The 17,840-nt window shown below is 47.0% G+C and overlaps 1 protein-coding gene across 3 annotated transcripts in view; it reads left to right on the top strand.

The window, feature by feature from the left end:
* Positions 1-17,840, top strand: part of LOC129823544 (receptor-type tyrosine-protein phosphatase mu-like) — a 163,472-nt gene that overhangs the window by 44,978 nt on the left and 100,654 nt on the right. For all 3 annotated transcript variants that reach the window (XM_055882346.1, XM_055882347.1, XM_055882348.1), the window contains one exon: positions 553-740. In XM_055882346.1, the coding sequence (XP_055738321.1) occupies positions 553-740 (188 nt within the window). The remainder of the gene's footprint in view (positions 1-552; positions 741-17,840) is intronic.

Here is a 17,840-nt window from a genome sequence, read left to right as displayed (position 1 = left end):
GCCCCCAAAAAAGCCTCCAGTCCAAAGACATCCCAAATGTGTATTATCTTCACAAAATAGCGTTATTTTGTTCCCGAGTCGGGTTTTTCTGGAGAAGGTCCTGAAAGCAAGTTGTTTCTTGAGGCAAACAAACTCTATTATATTGCTTCTCCACCCCCAGATTCACGGACTAATTGACCATCGTCAGGCCCGCTGATGTATCTGCCTTCACAACACAAAGCCTTGCCAAATGAATTAGATGGTAAAGGGTATGGATCGGATTGCTTGGCTCGAATTGGGAGGAAAAAAGTTTCAAATGAATTTAACTTCTCTCTTCTTTAGCACAATCTTTTCTACCCAATCCTTCACATGTCTTTCCAGGTATGAGTCATCTCGAACATCTCTGTTTTAACTAATAATCTTTGTTGTTCGTCTTTTCTTTTCTCCTAAACAGGAAGCTGGCTAAGAAGCGTAATTGAGCATTACAAAGCAGGATATTATAATGATTGATTAATTGATTATTGATTAATTATTTTATTTGTTGTTGTTTTGTCTCGTGTTCTCTCTAAACAGGAAGTTGGCTAAGAAGCGTAAAGAGACGTTGAGCAGCACTCGACAGGAGATGACAGTGATGGTTAACTCTATGGATAAGAGTTATACGGAGCAGGGGACAAACTGTGACGAGGCCTTGTCCTTCATGGACACACACAGCCACACGCTCAACACCAGGAGTGAGTGTACCCTCACAATCAATGGGAGAAGTAAGTTGTACTGTGAAAAAGAAGTCACAATCAGAAAAGTATTTAGAGCCTTTTTTTTTAAGCTGTTATGGGACTGTTTTATTTTACTATAACTATACTGAACAAAAATATAAACGCAACATGCAACAATTTCATCAATTTTACTGAGTTACAGTTCATATAAGGAAATCAGTTCATTTAAATGAATTCATTAGGCTCTAATCTATGGATTTCACATGACTGGGCAGGGGCACAGTCATGGGTGGGCCTGGGAGGGCGTAGCCCCAACCACTTGGGAGCCAAGCCCACAACAAAAGGGCTTTATTACAGACGGAAAAATTCCCCCGTTTCATCAGCTGTCCGGGTGGCTGGTCTCAAACGATCCCACAGGTGAATGATGTGGAGGTCCTGGGCTGGTGTGGTCACACGTGGTCTGCGGATGTGGAGGTCCTGGGCTGGTGTGGTTACACGTGGTCTGCGTTGGTGGAGGTCCTGGGCTGGTGTGGTTACGGATGTGGAGGTCCTGGGCTGGTGTGGTTACACGTGGTCTGCGGTTGTGGAGATCCTGGGCTGGTGTGGTTACACGTGGTCTGCTGTTGTGGAGGTCCTGGGCTGGTGTGGTTACACGTGGTCTGCGGTTGTGGAGATCCTGGGCTGGTGTGGTTACACGTGGTCTGCTGTTGGTGGAGGTCCTGGGCTGGTGTGGTTACACGTGGTCTGCTGTTGGTGGAGGTCCTGGGCTGGTGTGGTTACACGTGGTCTGCTGTTGTGGAGATCCTGGGCTGGTGTGGTTACACGTGGTCTGTGGATGTGGAGATCCTGGGCTGGTGTGGTTACACGTGGTCTGCGTTGGTGGAGGTCCTGGGCTGGCGTGGTTACACCTGGTCACGTGGATGTGGAGGTCCTGGGCTGGTGTGGTTACACGTGGTCTGTGGATGTGGAGGTCCTGGGCTGGCGTGGTTACACCTGGTCTGCGGTTGTGGAGGTCCTGGGCTGGCGTGGTTACACCTGGTCTGTGGATGTGGAGGTCCTGGGCTGGCGTGGTTACACCTGGTCTGCGGTTGTGGAGGTCCTGGGCTGGCGTGGTTACACGTGGTCTGCTGATGTGGAGGTCCTGGGCTGGTGTGGTTACACGTGGTCTGCGGTTGTGGAGATCCTGGGCTGGTGTGGTTACACCTGGTCTGCGGTTGTGAGGTCGGTTGGACGTACTGGCAAATTCTCTAAAATGACATTGGAGGCGGCTTATGGTACAGCAATTAACATGAAATGATCTGTTAACAGCTCTGTGGACGTGGCTGCAGTCAACATGCCAATTGCACGTTCCCTCAAAACTTGAGACATCTGTGGCATTGTGTTGTGTGACAAAACTGCACATTTTAGAGTGGCCCTTTTATTGTCCCCCCAGCACAAGGTGCACCTATGTAATGAGCATGCTGTTTAATCAGCTTCTTGATATGCCACACCTGTCAGGTGGATGGATCATCTTGGGAAATGAGAAATGCTCACTAACTGTCTTGTTGGCTCAAATAGCCGACCAATCAGCCTGTTACCAACCCTTAGTAAACTTCTGGAAAAAATAGTGTTTGACCAGATACACTGCTATTTCACAGTAAACAAATTGACAACAGAATTTCAGCACGCTGATAGGGAAGGACATTCAACAAGCACAGTACTTACACAAATGACTGATGATTGGCTGAGAGAAATTGATGAATAAATTATTGTGGGGGTTGTCTTGTTAGACTTCAGTGCAGCTTTTGACATTATCGATCACAGTCTGCTGCTGGAAAAACGTTTGTGTTATGGCTTTACACCCCCTGCTGTAATGTGTTATGGCTTTACACCCCCTGCTATAATGTGTTATGGCTTTACACCCCCTGCTATAATGTGTTATGGCTTTACACCCCCTGCTATAATGTGTTATGGCTTTACACCCCCTGCTATAATGTGTTATGGCTTTACACCCCCTGCTATAATGTGTTATGGCTTTACACCCCCTGCTATAATGTGTTATGGCTTTACACCCCCTGCTATAATGTGGATAAAGAGTTACTTGTCTAACAGAACACAGAGGGTGTTCTTTAATGGAAACCTCTCAAACATAATCCAGGTAGAATCAGGAATTCCCCAGGGCAGTTGTTTAGGCCCCTTGCTTTTTAAAATTTTTACTAATGACATGCCACTGGATTTGAGTAAAGCCAGAGTGTCTATGTATGTGGATGACTCAACACTATGCATGTCAGCTACAACAGCGACTGAAATGACTTCAACACTCAACAAAGAGCTGCAGTTTCAAAGTGGGTGGCAAGGAATAAGTTAGCCCTAAATATTTCTAAAACTAAAAGAATTGTATTTGGAACAAAACACTCAATAAACCCTTAACCTCAACTAAATATTGTAATAAATAATGTGTAAATGATGACTAAACTGCTTGGAGTAAGCCTAGATTGTATACTGTCATGGTCAAAACAAATTTATGCAGTAGTTGCTAAGATGGGGAGAAGTCTGCCCATAATAAAGGGATGCTCTGCCTTCTTAACAACATTATCAACAAGACAGGTCCTACAGGCCCTAGTTTTGTCGCACCTTGACTACTGTTCAGTCGTGTGGTCAGGACCTAGGAAAATTGCAATGGGCTCAGAACAGGGCAGCATGCCTGGCTCTTGAATGTACACAGAGAGCTAATATTAATAATATGCATGTCAACCTCTCCTGGCTGAAAGTGGAGGAGAGATTGACGTCATCACTACTTGTATTTATGAGAGGTATTGACATGTTGAATGCACCGAGCTGTCTGTCTAAACTACTGGCACACAGCTCGAACTCCCAGGCATACCCCACAAGACATGCCCCCAGAGGTCTCTTCACCATCCCCAAGTCCAGAACAGACTATGGGAGGCACACAGTACTACGGAGAGCCATGACTACATGGAACTCTATTCCACATCAAGTAACTGACACAAGCAGTAAAATTAGATTAAAAAACACCTTATTGAACAGCGGGGACTGTGAAGCAACACAAACATTGGCACAGACACATGCATATACACACACACGATAGCATATGCACTATACATACACATAGATTTAGTACTGTAGATACAGTTGAAGTCGGAAGTTTACATACACTTAGGATGGAGTCATTAAAACTTGTTTTTCAACTACTCTACAAACTTCTTGTTAACAAACTATAGTTTCGGCAAGTCGGTTAGGACATCTACTTTGTGTATGAAGACCATTGGAGGTGTACCTGTGAATGTATTTCAAGGCCTACCTTCAAACTCAGTGCCTCTTTGCTTGACATCATGGGAAAATAAAAATAAATCAACCAAATCCTCAGAAAAAAAATTGTAGACCTCCACAAGTCTGGTTCATCCTTGGGAGCAATTTCCAAACGCCTGAAGGTACCACATTCATCTGTACAAACAATAGTACGCAAGTATAAACACCATGGGACCACGCAGCCGTCATACCACTCAGGAAGGAGACGCATTCTGTCCCTTAGAGATGAACGTACTTTGGTGCGAAAAGGAAAAATCAATCCCAGAGCAACAGCAAAGGACCTTGTGAAGTTTCTGAAGGAAACAGGTACAAAAGTATCTATATAAACAGTAAAACGAGGCCTATAATGACATAACCTGAAAGGCCGCTCAGCAAGGAAAAAGCCACTGCTCCAAAACCGCCATAAAATGCCAGACTACGGTTTGCAACTGCACATGGGGACAAAGATCATACTTTTTGGAGAAATGTCCTCTGGTCTGAAGAAACAAAAATAGAACTGTTTGGCCATTATGACCATGGTTATGTTTGGAGGGAAAAGGGGGAGGCTTGCAAGCCGAAGAACACCATCCCAACCGTGAAGCACGGGGGTGGCAGCATCATGTTGGGAAAAGGGGGTGGCTTGCAAGCCGAAGATGTCACGCCCTGACCTTAGAGAGGCTTTTTATTCTCTATTTTGGTTAGGTCAGGGTGTGACTAGGGTGGGTACTCTAGTTTTTGTATTTCTATGTTGGCCTGATATGATTCCCAATCAGAGGGAGCTGTTTATCGTTGTCTCTGATTGGAGATCATAGTTAGGCAGCCTTTTTCCACCTGTTTTGTGTGGGATCTTATTTTTGTGTAGTCGCCTGTGAGAACTCCATTACTTCACGTTTCGTTTGTTTCTGTATTTGTTTTGGTGAGTTTCATTTATTAAAACATGTGGAACTCTACGCACGCTGCGCCTTGGACCATTTCTAACAACAAACGTGACAGAAGATCCCACCACCCGAGCACCAAGCAGCGTGCCCAGGAGGAGCAGACATCCTGGACGTGGGAGGAAATCCTAGCCGGAAAGGATCGCCTTCCATGGGAGCAGATGGAAGCAGCGAAGGGAGGACAGCGACGATGCCGGGGTTCGCGGCCAGAATGTGAGCCCAAAAGACAGCCCAAATGTTTTTGTCGGGGGGGGCACACGGGGGCGGAGCCGAGGGGTGAACCAGAGAGAACCTGAGAGGAGGTAGCGAAGTGGTCGGTCGACCCAAGGAGAGTACCAGAGCCCGCCTGGGAGTCGATGGAACAGTGCGAGGAGGGATACCGGAGAATGGAGTTGGTGAGGAGCATGCGGCAATGGAGGCGACGATCAACGGTCCGGTTCCTCTGGCGACGATCTACGGTCCGGTTCCTCCGGCAACTATCCACGGTCCGGTTCCTCCGGCGACGATCTACGGTCTGGAGTCCCCGGTGACGACTCTCGGTCCTGTTCCACGGAAGCGGAGGGTTCCGTGAGCGGAGCGAGGTCTACGTCCCGAACCGGAGCCGCCACCGAGGCTAGATGCCCACCCGACCCCTCCCCCATAGAGTCAGGTTTTTGCAGTTGGAGTCCGCACCTTTGGGAGGTGATACTGTCACGCCCGGACCTTAGAGAGCCTTTTTATTCTCAATTTTGGTTAGGTCAGGGTTTGACTAGGGTGGGTACTCTAGTTTTTGTATTTCTATGTTGGCCTGGTATGGTTCCCAATCAGAGGCAGTCTATGATTGGGGATCATATTTAGGCAGCCTTTTCCCACCTGTAGTTTGTGGGATCACTCCATTACTTCACATTTCATTTGTTTCTGTATTTGTTTTGGTGAGTTAAATTTATTAAAACATGTGGAACTCTACGCACGCTGCGCCTTGGTCCATTTCTAACAACGAACGTGACAGAAGAACACCATCCCAACCGTGAAGTACGGGGGTGGCAGCATCATGTTGTGGGGGTGCTTTGCTGCAGGAGGGCCTGGTGCACTTCACAAAATAGATGGCATCATGACAAGGGAAAATTAGGTGGATATATTGAAGCAACATCTCAAGACATCAGTCATAAGTTAAAGATTGCTCGCAAATGGGTCTTCCAATGGACAATGACCCCAAGCATACTTCCAAAGTTGTGGCAAAATGGCTTAAGGACAACAAAGTCAAGGTATTGGAGTGGCCATCACAAAGCCCTGACCTAAATCCTATGGAAACTTTGTGTGCAGAACTGAAAAAGCGTGTGCGAGCATGGAGGCCTACAAACCTGACTCAATTACCCGAGCTCTGTCAGAAGGAATGGGCCAAAATTCACACAATTTATTGTGGGAAGCTTGTGGAAGGCTACCCGAAATGTTTGACCCAAGTTAAACAATTTAATGTCAATTCTACCATATATTAATTAAGTGTATGTAAACTTCTGACCCACTTGGAATGTGATGAAAGAAATAAAAGCTAAAATAAATCATTCTCTCTACTATTATTCTGACATTTCACATTCTTAAAATAAAGTGGTGATCCTAACTGACCTAAGACAGGGAATTTTTACCAGGATTAAATGTTAGGAATTTTGAAAAAACTGAGTTGAAATGTATTTGGCTAAGGTGTATGTAAACATCAGACTTCAACTATATATGTAGATATGTGGTAGTGGTGGAGTAGGGGCCTGAGGGCACACAGTGTGTTGTGAAATCTGTGAATGTATTGTAATGTTTGAAAAATTTTATAAACTGCCTTAATTTTGCTGGACTCCAGGAAGAGTAGCTACTGCTTTGGCAGCAGCTATTGGGGATGTGAACAAATATGTGCACAAAATTTGGGAGAAATATGCTCATGTTTGTGCTTATGGAACATTTCTGGGATCTTTTATTTCAGCTCATGAAACATGGGACCAACGCTTTACATGTTGTGTTTATGTTTTACACACACGTCAGCACCTCAGTCTCTGTAATAATATATATTGACGTAGGTTCAGTGGGGTCGTTGTTGCATTTTTGAGAAGTGTAACATGGTCCAAAAAAAAAAAAAAATGTTGATATTACCTCGTATTAAAACTATGTTCTGAAGAGTACATGTTCAACTTCATAAAAACATGTTTTCCAATCTCAAGAGGTTATATAAAAAAAATATATACAATAGTAAGTGCCAAATAAAAGTTACAGGGTTGACCGTAACAGGTTTTTATAATTTCATCTTAAAATCCATAAATCCACTTGTGACTGGAGGAATGGGAGCGTGTTGTGTCCAACAGCGTGTGGTAAATCAATGCAAGCTTCGACAAAAGAAAAAAGGTTTTGTTAAAACATTTCTAGCCTGTCTATCTGGGTGTCACGGATCCCACCGGAACTTCAATAACGCACACCTGTCACCCTATTCCCAGTGATTAGTACTTGTACCAGTGTCCTGTCGATTTTTGTTACAATGTCCGTTGGTTCGTGAGAGTACCTGTGCTGTGTGTTTTGGCTTTCGTGCAAATTGTGGATTGCGTCGATGATTACGGACCGTGTGTTAATCATTGTCCGCTTGTGTTATTTGAGGTACTCCTCGCTCTTTGTTTGGTTTTCTACTCTGTGTTTTTGTATAGTGTTTGTTTGGTCTTCATCCCCGTTCCTTTACACGGCACGCAGCAATTTGGGTGTAATAAAAAAAAGATATATTACGCATTCTTGTGCCTGTCTCCCGACTCATTCATACCAGCGTGGGTAACTGTTATGTTTGATCCGCTCAGTTTTCCACCGAAAATGACCAAAAAGAGTAGAACCAGTTCACCTGCTTTTACATTTTGATTTGACTATTAGATGTTCAATGTTTCTTTTGAAAAAATATTTAAAAAGTTAGAGTTTCATCCGTATAAAAATTATAATTCCGTTCACAAAACAAAAAAAAATGTGGGACAGATACAGGTTAAAAAGTTTTAAAAGACCTACTCATTCAAGGGTTTTTCTTTTGTTTTTACTATTTTCTACATTGTAGAATAATAGTGAATACATCAAAACTATGAAATAACACCTATGGAATCACGTACTAACCAAAAAGGTGTTAAACAAAATCAAAATCTATTTGAGATTATTCAAATAGCCACCCTTTGCCTTGATGACAGCTTTGCACACTCTTGGCAAATGTATCCATGCGGTCTTAATTAAAGTGCACTTAATTTAATGTAACAGGCTTTTAAAACTCCGTTTTTGGTGGACAATTTCTACTTTAAAATATCAAAGGCATGCAAAAGCCACCCATTTGGTGGAATGACTCTGTACTGTATAAATGACTACTGCATTGGCTATTGTTGAATAACACTTCACCCTAATCCTTAAAACCTTTTACCAACTCGGTCTCTAACAGCTTTGTCTGGGGCTAGGCCTTTTGAGCCTGATCATGACCCCATATAATCTGACCCAGGCCATCCGCATTTAGACCCCGTTCTACCCCTCTCTCCCATTAGTCGTCTTCCACTGCTCGGTAGGTTAATTATGCCCCTGCACAGACACTTAAGCTTTGACCTTAACTGACTGTCTGTTAAAAAATGTGACTGTCTTGAAATTGACCTCTAAGAAGTTCACCTCCCCACCCCATGTCCCCGGGTCCAAAATCCTGAGCCCCCTTTTTACCTTGTCTAACCGTCTATTGATGTCATAAGTATCTGTTTATGCTAATGTTGTTAGACAAGTTAGTCGTCCCTTTACCTCAGTCCTCTGGTGTGTGACATGGTGTTTATTTTAAAGAAAATGCACTGAAACAAAAATACCTTTAGTTTTGGTGATCCTCTCAGCTCCGGGCTCATAATTTGGGTGGATGGATGGCTTATTTTGTATTCCAGTGTATTGAACGAATGTATTAATTACAGTCATTTACTATTCTCATTCTCGGACTGAAAATGTTTTGTAGAGTTCACGATCTCATTTTCAAGTCCTTGTTTAAAAAAAAAATTACGATATTTTGGAGATGATTGTGTTTTCAAGTAACCGAAAGTTGTAATCTGAATAAAAGGAAAAAGTCTATTGTCCTGCTAATAGTCCGTCCTAGAAATGTTGTTTGCAGAAATCACAGCCTGCTACGCTTGTGAAAACAGAGTTAATTATAATACTTCTTCCTTTTCCCACTTGTTAAAGGTTCCAAATGATAAAGTCATTTTTTTTTTAATCAATTAGTATATTTGAGTTTAACCGTCGCCTCATGAGTCTCCCGGTTGCCGTTGGCACGGGTATCGAACCAGCATCTGTAGCAACGCGATGCAGTGTTTTAGACCACTGCGCCACGTGAGAGGCCCCAGCTGCAAAGTTGTTCATGCTGATCAATTGCCTTGCACTAAGTATCTATTGACCTGTTAATAGCCCATAATGATGCAGTACAACATGAAGGGTAGGGAGTAGGCTACAGTACTACAGTAAGAGCACAATTATCCAAACATTTCCGCACCCTAATTGTAGTCTAACCAATACCCAAACAGAGATTCAGTGAAAATAAAAATCTCATTGATTTATCAAGACCAGTCCCCATGCTTGTCTCAGAGCAGCGCTGTCTTGACCTCTGAAGGATGTCTTTTCCCCCTTCCACTTGCTTCTTCCATTCATTTTGAAATAGTATTTTCCAGTAAGCATAATCAGTGCTCCAACTCCCCCTTGTGGTGGTCTGGAGCAGTGAAGCAGTGATGCAGGGTACCGTACTAAACCACAAATTACCTCTAAGTCCCGCAGCATAATCCCAAAACCTTTAATTGAGCAACCACTGTAGATGAGAGGGTGTTGGTCCTACATGGTGTTGGCCCCAGATGGTGTTGGTCCTAGATGGCGTTGGTCCTAGATGGTTTGGTCCTAGATGGTGTTGGTCATAGATGGTGTTGGTCCTAGATGGTGTTGGTCCTAGATGGTGTTGGTCCTAGATGACATGGTGTTGGTCCTAGGTGGTGTTGGTCCTAGATGGTGTTGGTCCTAGGTGGTGTTGGTCCTAGATGGTGTTGGTCCTAGATGGTGTTGGTCCTAGATGGTGTTGGTCCTAGGTGGTGTTGGTCCTAGATGGTGTTGGTCCTAGATGGTGTTGGTCCTAGATGGTGTTGGTCCTAGATGGTGTTGGTCCTAGGTGGTGTTGGTCCTAGATGGTGTTGGTCCTAGATGGTGTTGGTCCTAGATGGCGTTGGTCCTAGATGGCGTTGGTCCGAGATGGTGTTGGTCCTAGATGGTGTTGGTCCTAGATGGTGTTGGTCCTAGATGGTGTTGGTCATAGATGGTGTTGGTCCTAGATGGTGTTGGTCCTAGATGGTGTTGGTCCTAGATGGCGTTGGTCCTAGATGGTGTTGGTCCTAGATGGCGTTGGTCCTAGATGGTGTTGGTCCTAGATGGTGTTGGTCCTAGATGGTGTTGGTCCTAGATGGCGTTGGTCCTAGATGGCGTTGGTCCTAGATGGTGTTGGTCCTAGATGGCGTTGGTCCTAGATGGCGTTGGTCCTAGATGGTGTTGGTCCTAGATGACATGGTGTTGGTCCTAGATGGCGTTGGTCCTAGATGACATGGTGTTGGTCCTAGATGGTTTTGGTCCTAGATGGTGTTGGTCCTAGGTGGTGTTGGTCCTAGATGGTGTTGGTCCTAGATGGTGTTGGTCCTAGATGACATGGTGTTGGTCCTAGATGGTGTTGGTCCTAGGTGGTGTTGGTCCAAGATGGTGTTGGTCCTAGATGGTGTTGGTCCTAGATGGTGTTGGTCCTAGATGGTGTTGGTCCTAGATGACATGGTGTTGGTCCTAGATGGTGTTGGTCCTAGATGGTGTTGGTCCTAGATGGTGTTGGTCCTAGATGGCGTTGTTCCTAGATGGCGTTGATCCTAGATGGCGTTGATCCTAGATGGCGTTGGTACTAGATGGCGTTGGTCCTAGGTGGCGTTGGTCCTAGGTGGCGTTGGTCCTAGGTGGCGTTGGTCCTAGGTGGCGTTGGTCATAGATGGCGTTGGTCCTAGGTGGCGTTGGTCCTAGATGGCGTTGGTCCTAGATGACATGGTGTTGGTCCTAGGTGGTGTTGGTCCTAGATGACATGGTGTTGGTCCTAGGTGGTGTTGGTCCTAGATGACATGGTGTTGGTCCTAGGTGGCGTTGGTCCTAGATGGTGTTGGTCCTAGATGGTGTTGGTCCTAGATGGTGTTGGTCCTAGATGGTGTTGGTCCTAGATGGTGTTGGTCCTAGGTGGTGTTGGTCCTAGATGGTGTTGGTTCTAGATGGCGTTGGTCCTAGATGGTGTTGGTCCTAGGTGGTGTTGGTCCTAGAGGGTGTTGGTCATTGATGGCGTTGGTCCTAGATGGTGTTGGTCCTAGATGGTGTTGGTCCTAGATGGTGTTGGTCCTAGATGGTGTTGGTCCTAGATGGTGTTGGTCCTAGATGGTGTTAGTCCTAGATGACAAGGTGTTGGTCCTAGATGGTGTTGGTCCTAGATGGTGTTGGTCCTAGATGGTGTTGGTCCTAGATGGCGTTGGTCCTAGATGGTGTTGGTCCTAGATGGTGTTGGTCCTAGATGGTGTTGGTCCTAGATGGTGTTAGTCCTAGATGGTGTTGGTCCTAGATGGTGTTGGTCCTAGATGGTGTTGGTCCTAGATGGCGTTGGTCCTAGATGGTGTTGGTCCTAGATGGCGTTGGTCCTAGATGGTGTTGGTCCTAGATGGCGTTGGTCCTAGGTGGTGTTGGTCTTGGATGACGTTGGTCCTAGATGGTGTTGGTCCTAGATGGTGTTGGTCCTAGATGGTGTTGGTCCTAGATGGTGTTGGTCCTAGATGACATGGTGTTGGTCCTAGATTTTGTTGGTCCTAGATGGTGTTGGTCCTAGATGGTGTTGGACCCTAGATGGTGTTGGTCCTAGATGGTGTTGGTCCTAGATGGTGTTGGTACTAGATGGTGTTGGTCCTAGATGGCGTTGGTCCTAGATGGCGTTGGTCCTAGATGGTGTTGGTCCTAGATGGTGTTGGTCCTAGATGGTGTTGGTCCTAGATGGTGTTGGTCCTAGATGGTGTTGGTCCTAGATGGTGTTGGTCCTAGATGGTATTGGTCCTAGATGGTGTTGGTCCTAGATGGTGTTGGTCCTAGGTGGTGTTGGTCCTAGATGGCGTTGGTCCTAGATGGTGTTGGTCCTAGATGGCGTTGGTCCTAGATGGTGTTGGTCCTAGATGGTGTTGGTCCTAGATGACATGGTGTTGGTCCTAGATGGTGTTGGTCCTAGATGGTGTTGGTCCTAGATGGTGTTATTCCTAGATGGTGTTGGTCCTAGATGGTGTTGGTCCTAGATGGTGTTGGTCCTAGATGACATGGTGTTGGTCCCAGATGGTGTTGGTCCTAGATGGTGTTGGTCCTAGATGGTGTTGGTCCTAGATGGTGTTGGTCCTAGATGACATGGTGTTGGTCCTAGATGGTGTTGGTCCTAGATGGTGTTGGTCCTAGATGGTGTTGGTCCTAGATGGCGTTGTTCCTAGATGGCGTTGATCCTAGATGGCGTTGGTACTAGATGGCGTTGGTCCTAGGTGGCGTTGGTCCTAGGTGGCGTTGGTCCTAGGTGGCGTTGGTCCTAGATGGCGTTGGTCCTAGGTGGCGTTGGTCCTAGATGGCGTTGGTCCTAGATGACATGGTGTTGGTCCTAGGTGGTGTTGGTCCTAGATGACATGGTGTTGGTCCTAGATGGTGTTGGTCCTAGATGACATGGTGTTGGTCCTAGGTGGCGTTGGTCCTAGATGGTGTTGGTCCTAGATGGTGTTGGTCCTAGATGGTGTTGGTCCTAGATGGTGTTGGTCCTAGATGGTGTTGGTCCTAGGTGGTGTTGGTCCTAGATGGTGTTGGTTCTAGATGGCGTTGGTCCTAGATGGTGTTGGTCCTAGGTGGTGTTGGTCCTAGGTGGTGTTGGTCCTAGAGGGTGTTGGTCATTGATGGCGTTGTTCCTAGATGGTGTTGGTCCTAGATGGTGTTGGTCCTAGATGGTGTTGGTCCTAGATGGTGTTGGTCCTAGATGGTGTTGGTCCTAGATGGTGTTGGTCCTAGATGGTGTTGGTCCTAGATGGTGTTGGTCCTAGATGGTGTTGGTCCTAGATGGCGTTGGTCCTAGATGGCGTTGGTCCTAGATGGTGTTGGTCCTAGATGGTGTTGGTCCTAGATGGTGTTGGTCCTAGATGGCGTTGGTCCTAGATGGCGTTGGTCCTAGATGGCGTTGGTCCTAGATGGCGTTGGTCCTAGATGGCGTTGGTCCTAGGTGGTGTTGGTCTTGGATGACGTTGGTCCTAGATGGTGTTGGTCCTAGATGGTGTTGGTCCTAGATGGTGTTGGTCCTAGATGGTGTTGGTCCTAGATGACATGGTGTTGGTCCTAGATTTTGTTGGTCCTAGATGGTGTTGGTCCTAGATGGTGTTGGACCCTAGATGGTGTTGGTCCTAGATGGTGTTGGTCCTAGATGGTGTTGGTACTAGATGGTGTTGGTCCTAGATGGCGTTGGTCCTAGATGGCGTTGGTCCTAGATGGCGTTGGTCCTAGATGGCGTTGGTCCTAGATGGTGTTGGTCCTAGATGGTGTTGGTCCTAGATGGTGTTGGTCCTAGATGGTGTTGGTCCTAGATGGTATTGGTCCTAGATGGTGTTGGTCCTAGATGGTGTTGGTCCTAGGTGGTGTTGGTCCTAGATGGCGTTGGTCCTAGATGGCGTTGGTCCTAGATGGCGTTGGTCCTAGATGGTGTTGGTCCTAGATGGTGTTGGTCCTAGATGACATGGTGTTGGTCCTAGATGGTGTTGGTCCTAGATGGTGTTGGTCCTAGATGGTGTTGGTCCTAGATGGTGTTATTCCTAGATGGTGTTGGTCCTAGATGGTTTTGGTCCTAGATGGTGTTGGTCCTAGATGACATGGTGTTGGTCCCAGATGGTGTTGGTCCTAGATGGTGTTGGTCCTAGATGGTGTTGGTCCTAGATGGCGTTGGTCCTAGATGGTGTTGGTCCTAGATGGCGTTGGTCCTAGATGGCGTTGGTCCTAGATGGTGTTGGTCCTAGATGGTGTTGGTCCTAGATGGTGTTGGTCCTAGATGGTGTTGGTCCTAGATGGTGTTAGTCCTAGTTGGTGTTGGTCCCAGATGGTGTTGGTCCTAGAGGGTGTTGGTCCTAGATGGTGTTGGTCCTAGATGGTGTTGGTCCTAGATGACGTTGGTCCTAGATGGCGTTGGTCCTAGATGGTGTTGGTCCTAGATGGTGTTGGTCCTAGATGGTGTTGGTCCTAGATGGTGTTAGTCCTAGATGGTGTTGGTCCCAGATGGTGTTGGTCCTAGATGGTGTTGGTCCTAGATGGCGTTGGTCCTAGATGGCGTTAGTCCTAGATGACATGGTGTTGGTCCTAGATGGTGTTGGTCCTAGATGGTGTTGGTCCTAGATGGTGTTGGTCCTAGATGGTGTTGGTCCTAGGTGACATGGTGTTGGTCCTAGATGGTGTTGGTCCTAGATGGTGTTGGTCCTAGATGACATGGTGTTGGTCCTAGATGGCGTTGGTCCTAGATGACATGGTGTTTGTCCTAGATGGTGTTGGTCCTAGATGGTGTTGGTCCTAGATGGTGTTGGTCCTAGGTGGTGTTGGTCCTAGATGGTGTTGGTCCTAGATGGTGTTGGTCCTAGATGGTGTTGCTCCTAGATGACATGGTGTTGGTCCTAGATGGTGTTGGTCCTAGATGGTGTTGGTCCTAGATGGTGTTGGTCCTAGAGGGTGTTGGTCATAGATGGCGTTGGTCCTAGATGGTGTTGGTCCTAGATGGTGTTGGTCCTAGATGGTGTTGGTCCTAGATGGTGTTGGTCCTAGATGGTGTTGGTCCTAGATGGTGTTAGTCCTAGATGACATGGTGTTGGTCCTAGATTGTGTTGGTCCTAGATGGTGTTGGTCCTAGATGGTGTTGGTCCTAGATGGCGTTGGTCCTAGATGGTGTTGGTCCTAGATGGTGTTGGTCCTAGATGGTGTTGGTCCTAGGTGGTGTTGGTCCTAGATGGCGTTGGTCCTAGATGGTGTTGGTCCTAGATGGCGTTGGTCCTAGATGGTGTTGGTCCTAGGTGGCGTTGGTCCTAGGTGGTGTTGGTCCTAGATGACGTTGGTCCTAGATGGTGTTGGTCCTAGATGGTGTTGGTCCTAGATGGTGTTGGTCCTAGATGACATGGTGTTGGTCCTAGATTTTGTTGGTCCTAGATGGTGTTGGTCCTAGATGGTGTTGGACCCTAGATGGTGTTGGTCCTAGATGGTGTTGGTCCTAGATGGTGTTGGTACTAGATGGTGTTGGTCCTAGATGGCGTTGGTCCTAGATGGCGTTGGTCCTAGATGGTGTTGGTCCTAGATGGTGTTGGTCCTAGATGGTGTTGGTCCTAGATGGTGTTGGTCCTAGATGGTGTTGGTCCTAGATGGTATTGGTCCTAGATGGTGTTGGTCCTAGGTGGTGTTGGTCCTAGAGGGTGTTGGTCATTGATGGCGTTGGTCCTAGATGGTGTTGGTCCTAGATGGTGTTGGTCCTAGATGGTGTTGGTCCTAGATGGTGTTGGTCCTAGATGGTGTTGGTCCTAGATGGTGTTAGTCCTAGATGACATGGTGTTGGTCCTAGATGGTGTTGGTCCTAGATGGTGTTGGTCCTAGATGGCGTTGGTCCTAGATGGTGTTGGTCCTAGATGGTGTTGGTCCTAGATGGTGTTGGTCCTAGATGGTGTTAGTCCTAGATGGTGTTGGTCCTAGATGGTGTTGGTCCTAGATGGTGTTGGTCCTAGATGGCGTTGGTCCTAGATGGTGTTGGTCCTAGATGGCGTTGGTCCTAGATGGTGTTGGTCCTAGATGGCGTTGGTCCTAGGTGGTGTTGGTCTTGGATGACGTTGGTCCTAGATGGTGTTGGTCCTAGATGGTGTTGGTCCTAGATGGTGTTGGTCCTAGATGGTGTTGGTCCTAGATGACATGGTGTTGGTCCTAGATTTTGTTGGTCCTAGGTGGTGTTGGTCTTGGATGACGTTGGTCCTAGATGGTGTTGGTCCTAGATGGTGTTGGTCCTAGATGGTGTTGGTCCTAGATGGTGTTGGTCCTAGATGACATGGTGTTGGTCCTAGATTTTGTTGGTCCTAGATGGTGTTGGTCCTAGATGGTGTTGGTCCTAGATGGCGTTGGTCCTAGATGGTGTTGGTCCTAGATGGCGTTGGTCCTAGGTGGTGTTGGTCTTGGATGACGTTGGTCCTAGATGGTGTTGGTCCTAGATGGTGTTGGTCCTAGATGGTGTTGGTCCTAGATGGTGTTGGTCCTAGATGGTATTGGTCCTAGATGGTGTTGGTCCTAGATGGTGTTGGTCCTAGGTGGTGTTGGTCCTAGATGGCGTTGGTCCTAGATGGTGTTGGTCCTAGATGGCGTTGGTCCTAGATGGTGTTGGTCCTAGATGGTGTTGGTCCTAGATGACATGGTGTTGGTCCTAGATGGTGTTGGTCCTAGATGGTGTTGGTCCTAGATGGTGTTATTCCTAGATGGTGTTGGTCCTAGATGGTGTTGGTCCTAGATGGTGTTGGTCCTAGATGACATGGTGTTGGTCCCAGATGGTGTTGGTCCTAGATGGTGTTGGTCCTAGATGGTGTTGGTCCTAGATGGTGTTGGTCCTAGATGACATGGTGTTGGTCCTAGATGGTGTTGGTCCTAGATGGTGTTGGTCCTAGATGGTGTTGGTCCTAGATGGCGTTGTTCCTAGATGGCGTTGATCCTAGATTGCGTTGGTACTAGATGGCGTTGGTCCTAGGTGGCGTTGGTCCTAGGTGGCGTTGGTCCTAGGTGGCGTTGGTCCTAGATGGCGTTGGTCCTAGGTGGCGTTGGTCCTAGATGGCGTTGGTCCTAGATGACATGGTGTTGGTCCTAGGTGGTGTTGGTCCTAGATGACATGGTGTTGGTCCTAGGTGGTGTTGGTCCTAGATGACATGGTGTTGGTCCTAGGTGGCGTTGGTCCTAGATGGTGTTGGTCCTAGATGGTGTTGGTCCTAGATGGTGTTGGTCCTAGATGGTGTTGGTCCTAGATGGTGTTGGTCCTAGGTGGTGTTGGTCCTAGATGGTGTTGGTTCTAGATGGCGTTGGTCCTAGATGGTGTTGGTCCTAGGTGGTGTTGGTCCTAGGTGGTGTTGGTCCTAGAGGGTGTTGGTCATTGATGGCGTTGTTCCTAGATGGTGTTGGTCCTAGATGGTGTTGGTCCTAGATGGTGTTGGTCCTAGATGGTGTTGGTCCTAGATGGTGTTGGTCCTAGATGGTGTTGGTCCTAGATGGTGTTGGTCCTAGATGGTGTTGGTCCTAGATGGTGTTGGTCCTAGATGGCGTTGGTCCTAGATGGCGTTGGTCCTAGATGGTGTTGGTCCTAGATGGTGTTGGTCCTAGATGGTGTTGGTCCTAGATGGTGTTGGTCCTAGATGGTGTTGGTCCTAGATGGCGTTGGTCCTAGATGGTGTTGGTCCTAGATGGCGTTGGTCCTAGATGGTGTTGGTCCTAGATGGCGTTGGTCCTAGGTGGTGTTGGTCTTGGATGACGTTGGTCCTAGATGGTGTTGGTCCTAGATGGTGTTGGTCCTAGATGGTGTTGGTCCTAGATGGTGTTGGTCCTAGATGACATGGTGTTGGTCCTAGATTTTGTTGGTCCTAGATGGTGTTGGTCCTAGATGGTGTTGGACCCTAGATGGTGTTGGTCCTAGATGGTGTTGGTCCTAGATGGTGTTGGTACTAGATGGTGTTGGTCCTAGATGGCGTTGGTCCTAGATGGCGTTGGTCCTAGATGGCGTTGGTCCTAGATGGCGTTGGTCCTAGATGGTGTTGGTCCTAGATGGTGTTGGTCCTAGATGGTGTTGGTCCTAGATGGTGTTGGTCCTAGATGGTATTGGTCC

The sequence above is a fragment of the Salvelinus fontinalis genome, chromosome 26 (genome assembly GCF_029448725.1).
Source record: "Salvelinus fontinalis isolate EN_2023a chromosome 26, ASM2944872v1, whole genome shotgun sequence".
NCBI lineage: Eukaryota > Metazoa > Chordata > Actinopteri > Salmoniformes > Salmonidae > Salvelinus > Salvelinus fontinalis.
The sequence above is the reverse complement of the archived record's forward strand: the minus strand, read 5'-3'. Positions and strand labels throughout refer to the sequence as shown.